The 19,628-nt window shown below is 44.7% G+C and overlaps 1 protein-coding gene across 2 annotated transcripts in view; it reads right to left on the reverse strand.

The window, feature by feature from the left end:
• Positions 1 to 19,628, reverse strand: part of EPHA4 (EPH receptor A4) — an 88,363-nt gene that overhangs the window by 51,095 nt on the left and 17,640 nt on the right. For both annotated transcript variants that reach the window (XM_088528491.1, XM_088528492.1), the window contains exon 4: positions 1,991 to 2,146. In XM_088528491.1, coding sequence (XP_088384617.1) covers positions 1,991 to 2,146 — 156 coding nt within the window. The remainder of the gene's footprint in view (positions 1 to 1,990; positions 2,147 to 19,628) is intronic.

Here is a 19,628-nt window from a genome sequence, read left to right on the forward strand (position 1 = left end):
GTGGGAAGCAGGGCAGGCCGGTGGCCACCGAGGAGCCTCTGGCGGGAGCTGCTCGTGCAGCGTGGAGATGCACCACGCAGGGCTGCACTCGCGGCCGGAGGGGCCACCAGCGCCGCAACGTTCAAACACAACCACAGCAGGCCTCAGAGGGCACGCTGGAGAGCAAAGCTGCTCCACAAGCCAGCTCAGAAGTAAGCTTTGGATCCTCCCTCACCTTGGACCACGCAAATACAAGCCATTTAGCAAACAGAAAATCCAAATGGGATCTCTTTAGACGCAGGCCTGATATCCCTGGTGTCCTAGACAGCTGATGTGAATTCTGAGAGCAGCACTAGGCCCTTGCTCTGTCTTCTTAATTTTTCCTATTTCCAGAGTAAAAGATCACCAAAGATCAGAGACTGTAATTTACCTTCACAGATAGGGATGGGGAAGAGAAATCCCCAGATTGTTCCCAGATATGCGGACAATATTTGACAAGAAAGAGCTGAACCTGCAGGAGTACATTTTGCACATACAAGCAAACAGACATATTTGCCCACAATTTCCCCATCTGGAAGCGTTTTGCTACATATTAGAGCTCTCTCCTCATGCTTTATTCACTGCACATGCCTATTTAAATTCAAGCATTTAAATACTAATTTGATTTCAATTTGGTCAGTATAAGAAGCTTTCCTTGCTATCATTTTATTTAGTCTTCATCTTCCAAGCAGTAGCTTTGCTGTTGCAAAAAAGCAGACATGATCAAAATGGTCCGGGTTTATTTCTCCTAGACAAGTGGTATAAATTATATTATCAAAGCATGCTCCTACCCACTCCAGCAAAGTTTGATAAGCTAGACCTCCATTGCCAGTCGATGCTTGGCAAGGGATATAAGGAACAGGAGCTGCTTTCCTACCAAACAGATACACTGGGATGCCCAGACTTGCTTAACCACCACCCAGCACAACCCCACAGCTGAGAAGTGGATCACTGAAGCAGAGCTGGAATGAAGGGGTGTGGGAAAGGAATGAACGCTGGCTTAGTTATGGACATCCTTTGTTTCTGCCTTGTAAGGGAGAAATTAAGATTTAAATAAATGTGAGTCATCTCTCCAAAATGAATTTGGATTATATTAAAATGTTACAAAAGAAATAGATCATCCTTCCCTCACTCACAGACACAAACACACTACATACGTATACAGCTGAACTCCAAAATTTGGAAGCATTTCCACTAGCTTTCATAGAAAGCCACACATGGGCATCCCCTAGCAGCCCTCTTTATTGTTTCAAACTGTTCAGCTCCCATCGAAATGAGAATCAAAGAACTAGGTGATCACAATTTAACGCCAGGACATGTCTAGGTTCCCAGGTCTTTGGTGGTGGAAACCATTAATCAAAACACAGGACAAGGAGTTTTTCCAGGAACTCAGTGGGTGTGATCAGCACACGATGCCTCTTGTTCTCCTCAAAGAAAAACACCTGGTAGAGTTAAAGCACAATTCCTTTTGCTGTACCTGGTATACTTATATACCAAGGATAAAAATAAGTAAAACTTTGGGGGTTTGTTTCATCGAGATTTGTTATGACCATCACTTTCAGAGGAATACTTTTACATTCCTAAGGATCACCAGCTGTATTTTGAGCTAATTAAGAGACTTCACAAGATTATAAATATTATATATATTCCCTACGTCACTTAATTATGAGAAAATCTTCCACAGTTTCTACACATATTAATATTTAAAAGGATGAGAGGTGATGTGATGGACAAGTCATCAGATTGGAACTTAGACCTGTATTTTATGTCACTATTAGGAAGTCCGTGGCTAAGAACTAACGTTTTCTCTCCAAGATACATGATCCAAAACCCTTAAGAACTACCAAATGCTACCATGAGAAGCAGGACGCTTTTGAAAGGGAGACACAAATCTCCAGACAATGTTTCATACATTTAGCAAAAGAAAGGCAAGAGAAGAGACAGATAATGAGAGGGGAAAAGACTAACTTACGGGTGCAGGGCATGGAGGCAGCATCGTTTTCAGCTCGGAAAAAGCCCCGATCGCAGGTGCAGGAGGTAGAGCCTTCCCAGATGGAGTAGCTGTGAGGCGGGCACTTGGCACAAGCAACATCTGTTGAGAGCGCCTTGTAGTATCCGATTTTGCAAGCTAGATGGAGAAACAGGAAGGGAGAGCGTTACTTGCCCAGGCTGCGATCATAAATTGCTGGCTTACTTATTCAAAATCAAGGCAGGAGACATTTCAAAAAGATCAAATGATGTCCTCTTAGCCCCAGGTGAAAAATTAACAATCAACGCACTCTTAATAAGCAATCCTATGCCAAGGGATGCTGAGCTCTAATTCCAACAAGAGCCATTTTAAAAGCTGGCCTCGAGATGTTTAAAAAAACTATATCATACTATCACACTCTTGTACTGACACCGCCAGAGAATCAGCTGCTGCTTTGTGTTTACTGCGGAGTTGCATGTTGCTTAACCCATGTCCACCTGCATTCACACACACGCACTCAGAGCACAACAAAAAGGGGGCAATTGGTGTATTCTGTGACCACTTAAGGAATGGCAGCTGACAGGGAGACACTGCCAGTTTTTAAGAGGGAGTGAAATAGGAACCCGCTGTGATTGGCAGTGAGGCCCTCAGTGCAACATGCCCGGAAATGGCAAGCTTCCCTCCTGGCAAGGCAGGATTCACTTGGCTTCTTGTCCCCAAGGGAGGAAATCAGCACCGTTCTCCCCCGCTCGCGGCCAGGGCCCATGAGGGCCCGCGCCCCCGGCAGCAGCAGCAGCAGCTCCCCCGTGCAGCTGGCAGGCCCTCGCTGACATCAGCGGCAGAAACGCCACGCTGACACGGACGGCTGCCTTTACATCACTTGGAAAAAACTCATTAGGATCATTAATAACACATTTTCATACTGGCTAACAGGTATGTCATCCTAGAAACTTCTCCCTTGGCTAGAGATAAAAGTCCACTATCACCACTGGCTTCCAGGTCTATGGGGAACATAGAAAATGCCCACGCATTTTTTGAGGACAGATATGTGTAAAGAGCAGAGGTTACTTTCAATATTTACTGCATGACTCATTCACATCTTATCGTCTACCACCTACAGCCCTTTCAGGTTCCCCACCATGTGCCCGCTTGCAGAGCAGCTCCTGTCACTGCCACTATCCTCCTTCAGGCTCAGCCACTGCTTCTTCTTCATGTTTCCCCCCCTCCTGTACTTATTTACTTTATTTATTTTCCTTTATGAAGCCCTCCAATGGGATATGGAAAGGGATTTTAGTATTGCCTCCATAAAGTGGCAAATTACTTCAGACTTATTAACCCGGGCCATTTATGGCATTTCCTTAACGAGTCCAACCTTTACGACGTGCCACGCACCACCAATAAAAGCACTGCGAGACCGAGGCGCTTTCACTCGCTTTGGCTGTCACTGGACCAGGGAATCTTATAAAAACACGCTGCTCAAATGAGCAGGATTTATGCTTCCCGACTTTATGCACATGCCATAATTAGATAAGGTTCCACTTGCAAGGTGGTTTTTGGCTCCGCTTCAAATGGCCCCGGGCTTTCGATTAAAATCGGCAACCACAGCCTTGGCAGGGAGCGTCGCCGGGGTCAAACCCGGCCTGCCCACATCAAAGGCAACGAGTCCCGGAGCACAAACCCAAACCCACCAGGAACGGCCCATCGGGCAGCCAGTGCAGCAAACTAAGTTATTTCACCCCCGTTGCCTTCTTTTTCTTCCAATGAGAATTGTCACAAGGAAACAGAGGAAAAAAAAAAAAGGGTAAAAAAAAACCTTAAATTACTCTCAGTGCTTGGTATGATTTGCAATATCTAGTGAAAGAGTTGTGCTGTTGGTACCTGTCCTCTGCTAACTGCTTGAACAACAGGAGCAGCCAAGTGGCAGGTTCTGATCTATTACTCCTGGTTTACATTGTCATAAGTCAGGTCAGAAACAGGCCTAAATCAGTTTAGGGATGGAACAGATACCACCAGACAGAAGCTCAGTGTCACAGCTAAAGAAAAGGAACGGAAAAAGAATAGCAATTGAGAGCAAATTTAAGCACTCTTCTTCAACAAAGTTCATTCAACTACTTAAATAAAATATGTAATCTCTAACATTTCTCTTTATATGATCATAATAGCTCACAGAAATTATTAAACAGAGCAGTCTTTCACATCTTAGTATTAAAATATTTAAATAACAATAAGCAACCTTCAACAAAGTTTATTCTGTTGTGACTATAACATTTTACTGAAAATGGTAGAAAAGTGTCACAGGTAACACTTTTGCAACCACTCCTCCTCCCCTCTTGCTCTCCAGACTCCGTGGTTTAAAAGGGATTGAATGAAAAGAGCGGATACTGAAAGGTCAACAGTTTATAATTCAAGGATTTTTTTTTCCTTTGTTTCATGCAATGTATTTTGTTTTCTGCTATATTAAGCCACGATCATTAATATTTCAAGACCTGAAGAAAGCTCCAAATGCAGTGACTGCTTTTGAGGCACACACAGCCATTTTCCCCCGGCTATACACCAGCTACTGAGCAGTTACTGCTCCTCCTTTCAGCATACCCAGAGATCCACCCCATTTTAGTATTTCACATAAGAACACTTGAGAGGACGCTGCGTTTAACCACCTGCTCATTGCTCCAATGAGCTCCGTGGTCCTGTGACTTAAAAATGTGAATCTTCCCCTCAAAAAGGTGTTCATGCACCTACTGCAGCTCAGGATGAGCTTTTTCTGGGTGTTAGTTTCAGGAGAGAAGCAAGAGGCTGCAGCCCATCCCCTGGAAGTCTCCATCCTTAGTGACAAATCTCCATCCCGCTTCCTTTTGGGGGAGGATTTACTGGGTAAGACAGGGCATGAATGGCATCTTACACAGCTTTCGAAAGATACCATTGTAAAAAGATTAGTTCACATGTGCAATATAAACCTTGAATTGAATTCCTTGGCTTTGCCTTAATTAGTTCTTTCTGTTAAGTCTGAAAAAAGAGAGAGAAGAGAAAAATCTTTTCTCACATTCAGATCTCCCACAAATGCAAGAAGGTTACAACCATCTGCACTATATCTAAGGAAAATTCTTAAACAAAAACATCTTCAGTGTGAAAAAAAATCACTTTTTTTCTTAGAACTAACCAGATTCATGTTAAACAGTGATCATCATGAGATAATTAGGCTGGTATCTTTGAATCCTGTTTTTTTTTTTTAAAAAAAAAAATGATTTATATTTTTGTTAAAGCAAGATGGGATTTGTTAAACAGAGCTGGTCATCACTATATGCTCTTTTTCTTGTAATTTACTAGTGATACATAAGAAAACTGAGAAAAGAAGTGGTCTGAAGAGTTCTAGTACTTCGCTCAAATCTGGATATAAGTTTTCTCAAGCTGTTTTACAAATTCCCTTTTCACATTAACTTTAATTCTTTCACAGAATTTTGGGGCTTTCTGAAAAAAATGAAAAAGAAAAAAAAACATATATGTAGGCTAAAAAGCCTGTTTGCCTGGTCTCTCCAAATGCTGAATTTTCTATTAACAACTTCAGTCAGTAATTTCAGTTTTAAAAACCTCATTTCAGTGGGTAAGTTATTTATTTACTTTTAATCTACTTACACATTTAAAATTGTTCAAAAAGATCTCCCAACCCTTGCTGTCAAATTTCTACTTGTGGAAATGGCCCTGAATCTTCCCGTCACAACTTGGGAAGGTCCCAGCTCACTCTTGACGTGGCTCCCATGGCCAATGCAAACATAAGCGGAAATCGCTTTCAACCCAATGACTCAACCTCTACAGAAGGTGAATATTCAACCCTGGAAAATATATTGGTTTCCAGATTAGTAACGATTGAAGAGAAGGGAATGACTAAGCTGAACTAGGAACACATTTGTTTGCTAAAGTAAATCTAGTTAAGCGTCTATGAACTCCCATTGAAAGGAAATTTGGCAGAGACCTTCCCAAACGGCTGGTTTCAGCAGCAGTCAAGGAGACGACGCGATGCCGAGGGGGCCTGGGGAGAGGTGCCCGGATGAGGTGCCTGGGGAGAGGTCGCCGTAGCCAACGCTGCAGGGAAGGCGACGGACTCGGCGAGTCCTGCCGAGAAAGAGGGAGCCCCGGCGGAAGCAGCGACCGAGGTCAGAGGCAGAGGTAAAAATACATGTTTGTAGCTGGACCTGACAAAACAGCGCACCTGAGAGCTTCTGCTGGCTACGGCAGAAAAAAGCATCACGTCTGGAGCCAAGAAAACTTCTAAATGCCTTGAGATGCGGTTCTGAAGCAAAATCCTCCCCACAAACAACAGGGGGGAACATCTTTTTTATTATAGATGATTGCAGGCAACTCGCACGAAAGAAACGAAAACAACATACTCTTCGTGAGGTGAAGGATAAAGTAAATTTGTTAAAAAAAAAAGAAGAGATTTCAAACACGCCAAGTTTACAAATTTGAGTGAGAAAAATAAGTATTTTAAAAGGCACTCATAACTGGTTACATTTTCTATAGCTCCTTCCCTTTTGGAAATGTTTTAAGCTTGTGCTTTCACTGCATCCGTAGGAATAAAAAGTTAGTTTTATGTTTCCCCTCTAATGTTCTTCTCATTCTTTAAAAAAAAAGATGGATTTTCTCCCTCGGATTGTAACAAAACCACATCTGCCACATAAGCAGGCAGCATCTTCTCAGCTCTCTTTTACTGTTATTACCATTTCTGAACAGATTTTTGTGTGTTAATTATAGAACTCAATTGTTTGGATAGTCTCTTTTGATGAGCTTTCTGCCCCGCACCATGAACCGCTCCGTTATTGTACAGCTGTTTTCGTTCCAAATGCTCATCAGGGTTTTCTAATTGTCAAGCTGTCCCGGCGACTAGTTCTTTTGACCTAGAAGTCAAAGAAAGGGAGTCGCCCTTGTCCCCCCACCATGAATACGGCAGGGCTCCCCCAGGACCCCCTCCTGCCCACGAGACAAAGCCTTTCCAGATCATTGCCACTACAAGCGTAATTGGTTTTGGGGTGAAATGAGAAGATTTTAAATAGGATGAATTAATGAGTTTCTTGTAAAATTAAGTCGTTCTCCTGGTCCAATCTAATTACTCACTGTAATGCCCCTGAGGATGATAAATAAAGATCCTTAGAAGCCAGGAGAGCTTCTAAAAAAGAGAAAAGAAAAAAAAAAAAAAAAAAAAGGAAAAAAAGAAAAAGAGGAAAAAAGCTCCTTCTCTGGAGCCTTTCTTAAAGTCAAGTTGTAGAATTTGATGCTATGCACCAAATGCTGTTTCCAAATAAAGTCAGATTCTTTTGATGTTCATATTGTAAGATCTTTGTCTCCTATTGATAATGACTTCACATTTCCTACAAATTCAAATGAGTTCCATATTTTTAACTCCTATCGCTGATGAAAGAACAGCGCTGCTCTGCACAACACACATATTCCTACCACATGAATGACACACGGAAATACAAACACAATATCCTTGGGGAGAAAAACGCTCGACTTGGGCATGATTTTACTTTGTGGCTTGAGAAAGATTTAACCAGAACTTCCAAGTTGCCCGTGGGGTGGCCCCGCACCCTCCTCTAGCCAGCTGGGCTAGACCTGCCGCAGGGCAAGGGTTGCCCAGGTGGAAGCTGCAGAGAAACAAGTGGTTTGGTTGGCTCCAAAATCTCACCAGAATCCAACCTTGTAAACCCAAAGTCTGCATCAGTTGCATTAAACAGACCTTATCTGATGGGATTTTTTCTCATTCTGTAGCCGCAACTCAAAAGGCACCCAGTTAGACGGTAACTTTAAGGACGTAAGCAGCACCGGTGCATGCTGCGGCCGAGCAGCACTGCAGAGCCGCCTCACCCAGCGCTGCTGACAGGAGGGGATCACCCGGGGAACCCAACCTGCCCGGCAGGATTACTGATTCCACCGAGTTAAACCCACCCTCTCTTTCCCTTGTTACTACTGGCACATAATTATGAACAGAGGCTCACAGACTCGGTGGAAGGGATGTCTTGGGGTTATCTCACAAAGCAGAGCCACTCCTTAGGTGCGACATTTGCCTTTCCATTCCTGAGGATTGTCCTCTGACTCACGACCTCACGGGGATTACGGACAGCAGCCGTGACACGGGCCAGCTCCCTCAGACACAGCCCGTCGGGCCCCACAGACCCTGCTCAGAGCCCTTCAACTCGGTCTTCTCTCGCAACACGTCACCCCTGCGTGCCCAGGCAATGGCTCTATAGCCCCCTGTGACAGCCCATCTCTGCATCTACCTGCTCCCATCCCACCCCCGCACTCTGCCAGCTCCCGCTTGTCCCTCCGTGCTGCTCTCCTGCTAGGCCCACCAGGCCGCACCACGCTCCGCACCGCTGTCCTTCCAGACTCACCAGCTCTTCTGGGCTTCTCCGCCGCAGTGCGGGTGAGCGGACGCCTGAACAAGCCAAAATCTGCTCTCCCAAAGTCTGGGATTTTTATTATTTTAAGATAAAAGAATTCCAATGAAGTAAATCAGGAAATTGTTTTTCCTATCTCTAACTTGCATCTAGTGCAAAAATATCTATATAGTTATGCTGATAACCCGAATAATTTTAAGAGCTGCAGCCTGTTTTCTCTCTTTCATCAGTCAATCCCTTCCAAGGAAACAATTGCACTTAACCAAGTCATATGTATATATAACAATATATATGATTTATATGTTAAACAACTTCCATAGGCTCATTCATGGAGAAGCCAAAATATGAAAAAATAGTTTTCACTCTAAAAAAATTAAGAATTATCCCAAACTTCGCTATATAACTGACAGATCAAAACCGCTAAAGAATCTCCAAGAATATACAAACTTGAAAATACCATTTTTATGAATTAGAAGATTTATTTTACAGACACAACATCTCCCTTTGCTAAAGCTATGGCATTAGGGAGGGAAGAATGGCTGGAAAAGGGGCGAAGGGGTCGGTTCAACCTCATATGTTTTGCAAGTTTGACATTTTCCACCCCATCTTGCTGATGATCTTTGATACTGCTTAGATCTTTCATAAGCACTGCCAGCATCACCTTCACAAGCTGCTTCTAGACTCATACTTAGAATGTTCACTGAAAAATTTCCATCAGGGTATTCTTAAAGGAAAACCAGCCTCTGAAAAGAATATTTTCTGCAAATGCTTTCTTTCCAAAAATAAAACAGAAAAGTTAAAAATCGGAGGTCGGGTTGAAGCAGTTGATTCCTGGCTGAGAGGAGCCTTTCCTGGTGAGGAGTCTGAGCTTTCTGCGAGGAAAGAAATCTCCAGGCAGCTCTGCTCCCTACAGGAAGGTATTTGGTAGGTCCGGCGGCGGGCGCTCCGCACAAAGCAGGAAGGACAGTCGGGGCTGACAGCGTTTGCAGGGGGTGGCCCTTCCTTTCCAGGCACCGGAGGCTCCGATTCAACAGAGCACTCAGGATCACATGAACTTTCTGCCTATGTTTCCGCATTTTAATGAACAGGAATGTCCCCTACTGAGCTGGGGACTCAGCGTCGGATTATGGTTTTTTTTTTTTTTTTTTTCTTTTTTAAAGTAAATTGAAACAATAAACGGAGCCCATGCTATCAAAAAGAGCCTGCTTCTGGGAAACTGCAAAGGAGCAGCTCCAGCACGGGAAGCCCTGCTGACAAATGTGCACAGCCCCAACCGGGTCTTTACATTATCACTGTTTCAGTCAAGTGTCAGGGTGTTCTCCGCTTCGCACCGCTCAGGTGCCACTGAGCTCTATGGGAGACACGAGCTAATCTTGACGGATTTAAGAGATGAGGCAAGTATTCAGTTTCAAATAATTACTCAATTAATGAAAAACAAGTTGACAGTTTCTCTTGAACAGAAGCAACAAGATCTAATTCACAATGTTAAAAGATTTCTCAACTAAGCCTCAGAAATTGAGCTTCTTAAAAAAAAAAAAAAAAATACAGAAAATCATCGTTGGGGGGGCTTCATCAACTAAATTCTACGAGGAGAAAAAAAAACCCTCAAGTTTTATAATATACTCTAGCAATAGCTGATTAAGGAGCCTGAATCTCCACATTAACAAGCTCTAATCCTTTTGTCAGGGGACCTGCTTACAGGATTCTCTCCCCAGTCAGTGTAAAAGCATTGACAGGTTCAGAGATCAGTATCTCAAAGCACTGTCCAGCCAGCCTGGGATTACCTCTCATCTCCTAAATCTTAAGGGCTCTGTAAAAGGCAATTAAACTTCCAGTTAGATGAAGCCTGTGATAGAGGACAGTAGCAGCTTGAGCGGTTTGAAAAGGAAAGGCCTAACATGTAGCCCTGACATTACTGCTGCTTAGAAGGTGCCCTTGCTACTAATGAAAGCATCAGCTGTCACTAGCCAAACACAGACAGTGCGAGCACAGTATTAAAGAGCATCTAATATGTTAGTTTTAGTTATTTTAAGGCTGCCTGTATTTTATATATGCTAATAAAATTTCGATTTGCCTAAAATGTTGAATTACTTATAATGAATTGTCTACTGTCAAGAATTTGTGGATTGATCCTGCGTATAAATCCTTTAATACAGCTTTAATAGTGCAGGTGGAATTTCACTCCCTAAAGCAGAACTCAACATGGGTGTCATGTTTTCTGCTACTGTTTGAACTTATATCACGACTCTGATCGAGCCAAGTCACTAAGTGAACTCGGGTGAGCAGCCTGGGACAAAGTTCAAGCTCCTATCTCTGGGGCTACAGCAAGATGCCTTAATATGGCTTAATCATCACATCCTCTCTAAATGGCTGTACAACATGATTAAAAAATGCTATTTTTGTCTCCCCAGAGAATTGCTTGACACAACATTTTGGGAAGATGCCCAAATATAGACAGTTCTGGGGAGATCTGGGTCTATGCAAGATAACAACACTGCACTATTTTTGACAGTCAAACAAGGCTACGAAGGAAACGATGGCTTCAAACACGCTCTGCGTTGGCTCTCCCCAACATTAAGAGAAAATAGATGGAGGCAGTTCTGAGAGACTGCCATCAACATCACTGTAAAAAACTATCAATCTTCTACTAAGTAGTACATCAATCAAAATGGTGGCATGCAAATCATGATCCATTAAGTACTTCACACTTGATTACCCGGGACATTTTAGAGGGTCACACACTGAGGAGCTGCTTCTCTCTTCTTTGCCCTTTGCAATTTGGAGCTCATGAGCACTTTTAGTTCATTACCTACACAGAGATTCCCACAATGCTCAGTTTCAACAAAAGAGGAAAACAGCTCAGAGTTTGTCCCTTTCTTCTTAAATTCCTCCTAGCTTTATTCTATGCAGATGCCGCCTCTTCAGAAATGAGACATGACCCATGTGCACCCTTGCTTACATATCACAATTCTCATTTTTCTGAGACCAGAGGAGTAAGACCCCAAACACTCAATATTTCCCTAGATATTTCCCTCCTGCCCCAACTGTATCCTAGATTTGAAAATGAGGCTGAACATTTGCTCCACACTCCTCTAATTTACAAAACCAAGAAGTTACAGGGAGGCATCTGGGAGGCATCACTCTAATTGTCACCCACGATCCAACGTCTCCCGGGGAGGTGTGACCTCATGGCTTGAGCAGAGCCCTCGGGAGTCTCCCAGGTCTCATTTCTGGCTCTGCCACAGGCACCAAGGACAGCTTCCTAACCTTTCCCTTGTACTTACAGACCGCAGGATTCTTTAGGAGTAAAAGCTATTTTTCCCCTTTTCAATCAATCTAGCACAGCCTCCTGCTTAGTGACGTGCAGGTCACCTCCCCAGGCACGGGGATCGCAGCCGTGGATAACCCTCTGGCACAGGAGCTCACACCAAGCGAGCATGCAGAGAGCAGCAACCCCTGGGCCTCCTGTTCTGGAGAAGTTCCATACACTGGCACCCAGAGCCTACACTTCACCAGGCCTGCCTCAGTTCATGCACTTATAAGGTGGCAATAAAATGCACAATAGATATATGCAAAAGCTGTTGTGAGGATTAATTAAGCAATAAATGCGTAAAGAGCACCCGGAGATCCCCAATAACGAGGTGCCAACACAGCAGAGGTGGTGATTACTCCTGATGAAATCAAAATCTCATGGCAAACAACCTGGCAATCAGCAGGGAATATCCAGGGCTGTCTCTGCTCTCCCTTCGCAGCTGGGCAGAGGAAGCTGGTGGAGCTTAGCAGCTCTTTCACATCCCCCTCTTCGGCAGGATGTTCTCCATCGGAAAGCAAAGAGAAATGTCTATATGGGCATTCTAAATAGTCCCTATTTAAAAATCAAAAGAACTGGGAATCTGCTCCTGTCAACAAGGCTTTTAATGGAAAAGAAGAATTTAGCAAGAATAGGTGAAATCTCCCACCTTTGGGTGGCTGTGAGCAGAAATGCGCTCTGGCAGTTCCCACATATTTTTGTCAAACCTCTGTTGTCTGGGAAAGAGGAGGGTGCCAAAAGCCCTTGCAGGTGAATACCTTTGCTGTTTCAAGTGCCTTTGATTTAGAGCGATAGCGCGCTTATCTAGATGTTTGGAAAGTTATTAATGAGATCAGCAAATACCTTCCATGTATAAATTACAAATTACCTTCAGCAATACCATGTAAATTATCAAGTCAAGTGAGAACATGTTTGTCTGTGACAGCCTTTTACCACCAATAAATAAGACAGGGAATTACCTGTGCAGAAATGTGTCACTTGCAGCACCGCAGCACAGCCTGTGATCTCACCGATGGAAACACTGCTGCGACAGAGCCCCTTTGACAGGGGTACCAAAGGCGATGCCAACTCCGGCCCTGCCGCAGCGCCAGAAGCAGCGGCAACGCAATGACAACTAGCTGCAGGTTTCCTCCCTCTCGGCCAAGCTCCCTGGGGAAGCTCAGCCAAGCCTCCCCGGGCTGTTCCCCCTGCAGAGCCAGCCGGGAGGGTGTCCCCAGCGCCCCTCGCTGCCGGCACAGCCCATGGGCAGGCGAGCGCTCACCCAGCCCGGCCCACGGGGCCTTGGCTCCCGGAAAACCTTCCTGTTCTAATCCCTGCTTGATGCCACAGGGCTGCTAATCGGGAGAAAGTGACAAAACACACATGGAATTTTGCTTACAGCTGCAGAAACATCCGTCTTCTGCAAAACTATTGGCAAATAAGCCCAGCGATAATATCACGCGTTGGCACGGAAGCCCTCATGGCTGATACGACAGAGCTATTTATTCAATGAATATCTAGGTGATATGTAAATTAGCGCAAGATAAAGAAATTTATTGCGGTAACCAGAGAGCTATTTAGGAATGGCCACAAGCGCCCCTGACTCCAGGCCAGGCCACAACAATTCGCCCTAGCAAAGAAACGGGCCTGCGAGTCTCACCGCACTCACCTGCCGCCGTGACTCACATCCTCCCAAGTCACCCCGCATCCTTCCTGATGTGATTAGCGCTATTAGCTTGGAGCTTTTATGAGCGCTGCCGTTATCTGCTCTCACTAAACCATATCAAGACTTAATTTTTGCCTCAACAACCAACAGAGTGCTGCCGGTAGCATCCCAATCACGGCCAAGGTGGCTCAGGAGAGCAAGCTTTGCAATGCGCTCTCAACAGGGTAGACTTACACAGGCAAGACAAACACATTTGGGATTCTCTTTCAGTAGAGATGCCAGATTCCCATGGTGCCCCCCTTTTTCAAGAATCAGTGGATTAATCCTGAGAAAAACAACCTTCAAAACTGTGCTACATTCCCGGTATTTCTGGGCCCGGGAAGCTTCCTGCAGCCAAAGGCACCACGCAGCTCTAGATGGACTGTCCTCAAGAGCCAGAGCAGCTGCCTGTGGCCCGCACAGACTTGTGCCCACCCCACAGAAGCGCTGCTTGCACTTTGCCTTTGATCACTGAAGTTGAGGTCACTCCATGTGTCTAAGGGCCTTGCAGCTTCAGCCAGATATCCTCTGGCTGCTGTAACACTGCATTACCAAAAACATCATGAGTCTATCAGAAACACAGGAGAATATGTTGGGAACTAGTACTTACAACAACAGAGCATTTTAGCATTTTTCCATGTTCTCCACTTGCTATTAACACATTTTTCCTGCCTACATTCATTTGCTATGCCTCCAAGTAAACAAACCCAGGATTTTCTAACAGACCCAAGGCAAGAGTTTTATATACAATCAAAACTTGAGGCAATTAAGCAGGGCATGGGAGAGGGAAAAGTGGTGGCTGCAGTGAATTAGTTATGGCATGTCTGATGCGTCAAGTTTATTTTCTACATGTATTTCCCCTCTGTGAAGGTGCAGCCAAATAGAAGCCACTAATGGGTCGGTAAATTTGCACTGTGCCAGGCCGAACTCCGAATACATGAGATCAGCAACTAACCAGGGGGTGGACGCTCGGCTATATTTTATTTTTATGCATTTGCTTACATTTTTGCAAGTGTGCCACTTAGCAGAGCCTTTATTTATTTTTTTTTTATATAAAAAAAAAGTTGTGCCCAACTCACCATGGAATATAAGCAATCTTCTGCAAGAGCAGCATGAATCACCTTTGTCAACAGTAAGTGGGTTTTGACACCGCAAGCACTTAGTGACATTGCTGAAATATACGGAGAGAAATACACACCATCACCTGCATGGGTAATTCGAGGGCTTCGCAGGAGCAGGGGGTTCAAATGAATAATAAAGTGAGAACAAATTCTCAGTCTAGATTAAATGTCCCCTACCTCAAATGGCCTTAAACAGAAGAAGGAAGGTCGTTCTTTCAAGGAGCAGTTATGCTCGATTCACCCACAGCCTTAACGGGCTCAGGATGCCCTCCTGCCTGGCGCCCAGTCCACGGGAGGAGGCAGGAGCCTCCTCATGGGCTGGGAGCCATGTGAGGAGGTGACAAGGTTGGACCTCAGGGGGCTCCTGCTCCATCAAACACTGCCCGGCAGGGCCCCAAGAGGCTGGGCAGGAGCGCAGCCCTTGGAGCCTTCCCAGAACGGCCGGCGAGGGGCAGCAGGACCTTAACCAGCACCCCGAGCACGGCTGGCAGCGACTCACAAACAGCCATCCCAGAGCCCTTCATACGAGTAAAATCAAACCCACCAATTCCAGCAGACCGACTCACTAGCATCTACCGCAGGAAACTTTACTTCGGGTTCTGGAGGGGGACTTCCCTGTCAGAGTGTGTTAGCAACTTGTTAAACAAAAAGTTTTGCAGCAAGTTACATAGAAACGTGAAGTCAGCAGATGCCAGAGGCAATGACAGGCGGATATAATGACAATTAGAAAGGTGTGTCCAGATGCTTGAGGCATGAGCAATGATAAACTTGTGAAACTTCACCTGCCTGGACTGGGACAGAGGTTGTGGCCTTGGAGGAAGAAAAAGAATCAGATGCTGCCTTAATTAAAAAGAAAAATATATGTCTAAACAGACATCCAAATAGTCCAGCCTCAGCAGGGAATAAAACTTACAGATTATGGGAATTAGTCTGAATCAGACCTCATTAAGCAGACATAAAAAGAGTGGAGGAAGAAAGCACAAGCCAATGGTTACTGCAAGTATCCTTTTGGCTGGTGAGAAATCCAAACTATTTTCACATAATCATTCACTGGTACTCACAGGCTTTCAAAAGGGATTTAGCAGATCCCTGTTCAACTTCTTGGAGTCATTTTTGACTTTTTAGAAAAAAATACAGGACGGATAACAGTCCTCTCAAATTCTGAGAGAAAAGCAGACAGACATATACTTGGGCTGATTAAATGTTTAACATTAACAACATCCATTACCACCGTCAGCAGCTAGAGAAGACTAACAAAGAAGAACATGAAATCACATTACGGCATTCAGCAAACCTTTACAATTCCCCACTTTTCACGGTCAAAAATAGCCTACCTTACCAGCCCAGATTCCATCAGCCCATTCTGTCAGCAGTAAAAGCCGTTTTCTAGGCCACGGTGTTTTCCATTAATGCAATCTGATTTGCCACCACTCTTTCAGAAAGTGAAGGTGAAAGCAAGATACAGAAAGGGGCCCCGTAATCCAGATAAGAAAGTCTAAAACCCCACACATAGGGCAAGGTCAAAGAAGATCTTGGGAAACTCCACGCAGAGTGACGTGCCTACCATTGCTGCAGGAGCATATTCCAAGGAACTTGGCATTATGACTATTTTAAATAAACACAGATATACCCCTTGACAACTGATTTAGAAAATGCAAAGATCAAGACTTCTCCTATGGTTTTATTACTATTGCTCACACGTAGATTTATCTAGGTCATATGTTTCTATCTCATGCACTAGTTGATCTTTAAAAAGTTCTCGTCATTATTCACATCGTTCAGAACGTTGTATCTGTTTGAAAACAAGAAGAAACAATGATATTTTTGAAGTTGCAACACATTAATCATGCAGGATAAAACCTTGCCCGAATGTTTCTAAGAACTGTCATACCGTACAGAAAGAGTGATGAAAGAACCAGCAGCCTTTTGGATTGAGAAGATAATCACTCATAAGTAACCAGCAAGCTAAACAAAAATTAACAAGCTCCATAAATCAATTAAAATTCAAAATGTAAAATGAATGCAATGACTCACTACCAACACGATCACTACTCACGAAAACATCTTAATAACAGAAGGTCCAAGTCTCCTCATGTTGACACCAATATAAATTAAAAGAAGCAAATTGCAATTCTCATTATTAAAGGAGTCTCACTGATATCAAAGCTACAAGACTGGAGAGCCAGATCCACTGGTTGCACACTGAGCAGGCTGACAAGAACTCAGATTTGTGCAATACCCTAAATCTGCAAGTGGTTGTTATGTGTCGCTTTACAAGTTAGACTTGCTACAAGACCTGCACAGCATGTGCCACTGCCATTTAGCACACACTGCACATCCTCCATGACAGGGGAAAAATGGAATTATGGCCTAAATATTCTCTAGCGGGTCAAAAAAAAAAATAAAAAATAGAAAGTAGAGAGCAGTATGCAGATTCCAAATCCCTGCATTTTAAACCTGCCTTACTGTTGGGGTGGGAGGCAGAGCGCAGGGAGGGTAGTTCCCCACTCTGCATATTGCCTCAGTAAGACTTTCCACAATTTCTTACATGGAACTCAAACCTAAAAGATACCTCTAATTGCAGACCTGCATCTGCACTGAAAAGTTTTCCAAGTTATTTTAAGTCTGGGGAGGGAGAAAGAAAAAAAAAAAAATCTGCTCTTGGTCTTCCAGATAAAAAGCAAGGCTGTTTTAGGGTTTAAAATAATCAATACACACAACATGCATATTTAAAGACACCTCTGCATGGCTTCTTTATAAAGGCTATCTTAGGTAACGCAGAGCACGTTAATTGGGCAACACCTCGTGCTGCCTCCGAGTGGGAACTCAGAAAGACGAGGACGTCACGGCAGCGGCCGCGGCTCCGCCAACACTCCAGGGCGAGGGGTGCCGGGAATCCGGCGCAGCACCCGCCGCGTTTGCAAGGGGAATTTCAAGCCCACTCGGTTGTGACAGGCTGGTTGGAGCAGTGCTCCCAAACCCAGCACGAGCTGACAGGTTGAGTTTTAACAACGGAGCAGATGCCATGGGCAGCCCGAGTTCAGCTTTTAACCTTGCCCAGTGGAAGAGTTCAAAAATTAACTAGAAACCTTCTGCCAATATCCATCTCCAAAGTCTGCTTCCTCTGCCAGGCATAAAGCAGCTATTACTCATTGCTTACACAGCTCTTATATCAAAGTTAACCCTCAGCTCACGATGTTAAAGAATTCATACCATGTGCCAATTTGGGACACCGAGTGCCTTTAGAAAAGGCAAGCTGTATGTTTAAGCAAATGCACAAGCGTGTGAACCAGGGAGGCTCCAGAGCTGGGGCTCGAGCAGGGCAGGATTTGCATTAACGTCCCCCTTCCTCCCGCTCTGCGCAGCCTCCCTGGGGCTGCACCCCGAGCGGAGCCCGCGGGAGCCCAGGATGGACCAGGGCCAGGAAATACCTGTGATGTCCCTAACAGCTCCAGAAAACGCGACCGGCTCCGGGTGCTCTGGCCCGGCAGTGCCCAGGCTGCACAGCGCGGCCTGCGGCATCGCCCCTGCAGCGACTGTTGCTCCTCCTGCTCAAAATGAAACTTTCTCCAATCACTTTGAAATCAAGGTGGAAAACAAGACGTTTCCTTCCTGCAAATGCCTGCAGCTGACAACAGAAAAACGTTTTCTGTGACACATTCCTCAGAGGTGAGCAATTGTGTTCCGGTTCACACAAGCCTACTTTCTGTTATTTATGTCCTTATTACCTACAAAAACAAGTAGACAGACAAATGCAGATAAAAGCTTCCACCTGATGAAAGGAAACGCCCCGCGCGGCGCCCATCCGCTCCCTGCTTCCCGCGGAGCTCAGCCGTGTCCCAGCCCCGTTCCCGCTGCTCCCGCCCCATCGCAACGAGCCCCAGCTTAGGGCAATTAGAAACCCCGTTACTTTCTCTTCTCTTTCCCCACAGCCACAAGGGGACCGTGCCCTTGAAGCACAGCGGCCCTAGAGCAGCGAGTCAAGTGCAGCTCCTATTCCCAGCACAGGGGAGGCCGGGTGGGCTACAAAACCTCTGCGCCAGTTCCCAGGGGAAGCGACTTGAGCAAAATCCGCTGGGAGGGGGCAGGATTTCCCTGCAAATAGGAGCTTAGGAAGAAACAGCTGGGCCAGAGAGGTTAGCAAGCCATGAAACTAAGGAAATAAGCAAAAAAAAGGGCTTAAAGAGGAGGCGAGAAGGCCCAAGCGGGCTGACAGCAGGGACGTCTCCTGAGGCCTCCCAGAGGGCTGAAGTCTTGGCAAGGCTTCAGCCTTCCCAAATGGGCTCAGACACTGGGTGCAGCTGCCCGGACCCACCGCGGCTGGGGCTTTGGGGGAAGGTGCTAATCAGAGAGGTACCTTTTTCCCTCACATCAAAACCTCACTGAATAATAAATCCCAGGTGAACAGGGTCGCTGTAAATCTTTGCCATATTCCAATGCACTGCCAGTGTAAAATAACCCGCTCTGTTGACAGCACCAGAATAACCTCTCTGAGGTAAGGATCTTGAAACTGTTAATATTAAAATCAGCAGGATCTGCCAGTTACAAAAGGCACTTCCAGCTCCTTAAAAGCTAAAACCCTGTGATTTGCAGGAACTCGTCTAATTCAAACGAATAATCTTTCTCTTGTATTTCACTAAGCCCATGAGTTTATGCTGGCAAACAAAATGAGTGTTGTATGTTGATCTGAACTCTTTGATCTGGTAAATAAATCCTTAGTGGATTTAGGTTCAGTTACAGTCCTTAAACTTATGACATCTACAGTATTGTAACAAGTTAGTGATAACTGCCAATTTCATGTAGAAAACATGCATTAACATGCACAAGTTCACAAATCAACTGGCTCTACAGAGATCTATCAAAGCATAGTTTGGCAGTTCTATATATTTTTCCTATAGCTTTGTCGATACATAGATTGTAGTTCTAGTTAATATGAAGAGTCCACTATTACAGGGAACTTTCCACTTCGGTACGCTGAAAAGAAAAAAGTTGCTTTACTTGATATTTGTGTGCATGCATATTCACAAATGCAGTTGTTGCTACTGCTGAAATTTCATTTGCATGCAAAATACCTCTGGTGCAAATTACCAATAACATAAGGGAGTCCATGAAATGTTAAAGACTTCAAAAGATGAGA

The sequence above is a fragment of the Tinamus guttatus genome, unplaced genomic scaffold (genome assembly GCF_059628265.1).
Source record: "Tinamus guttatus ecotype Peru unplaced genomic scaffold, ASM5962826v1 Tinamus_guttatus_pri_ptg000311l, whole genome shotgun sequence".
In the NCBI taxonomy this organism is placed as follows: domain Eukaryota; kingdom Metazoa; phylum Chordata; class Aves; order Tinamiformes; family Tinamidae; genus Tinamus; species Tinamus guttatus.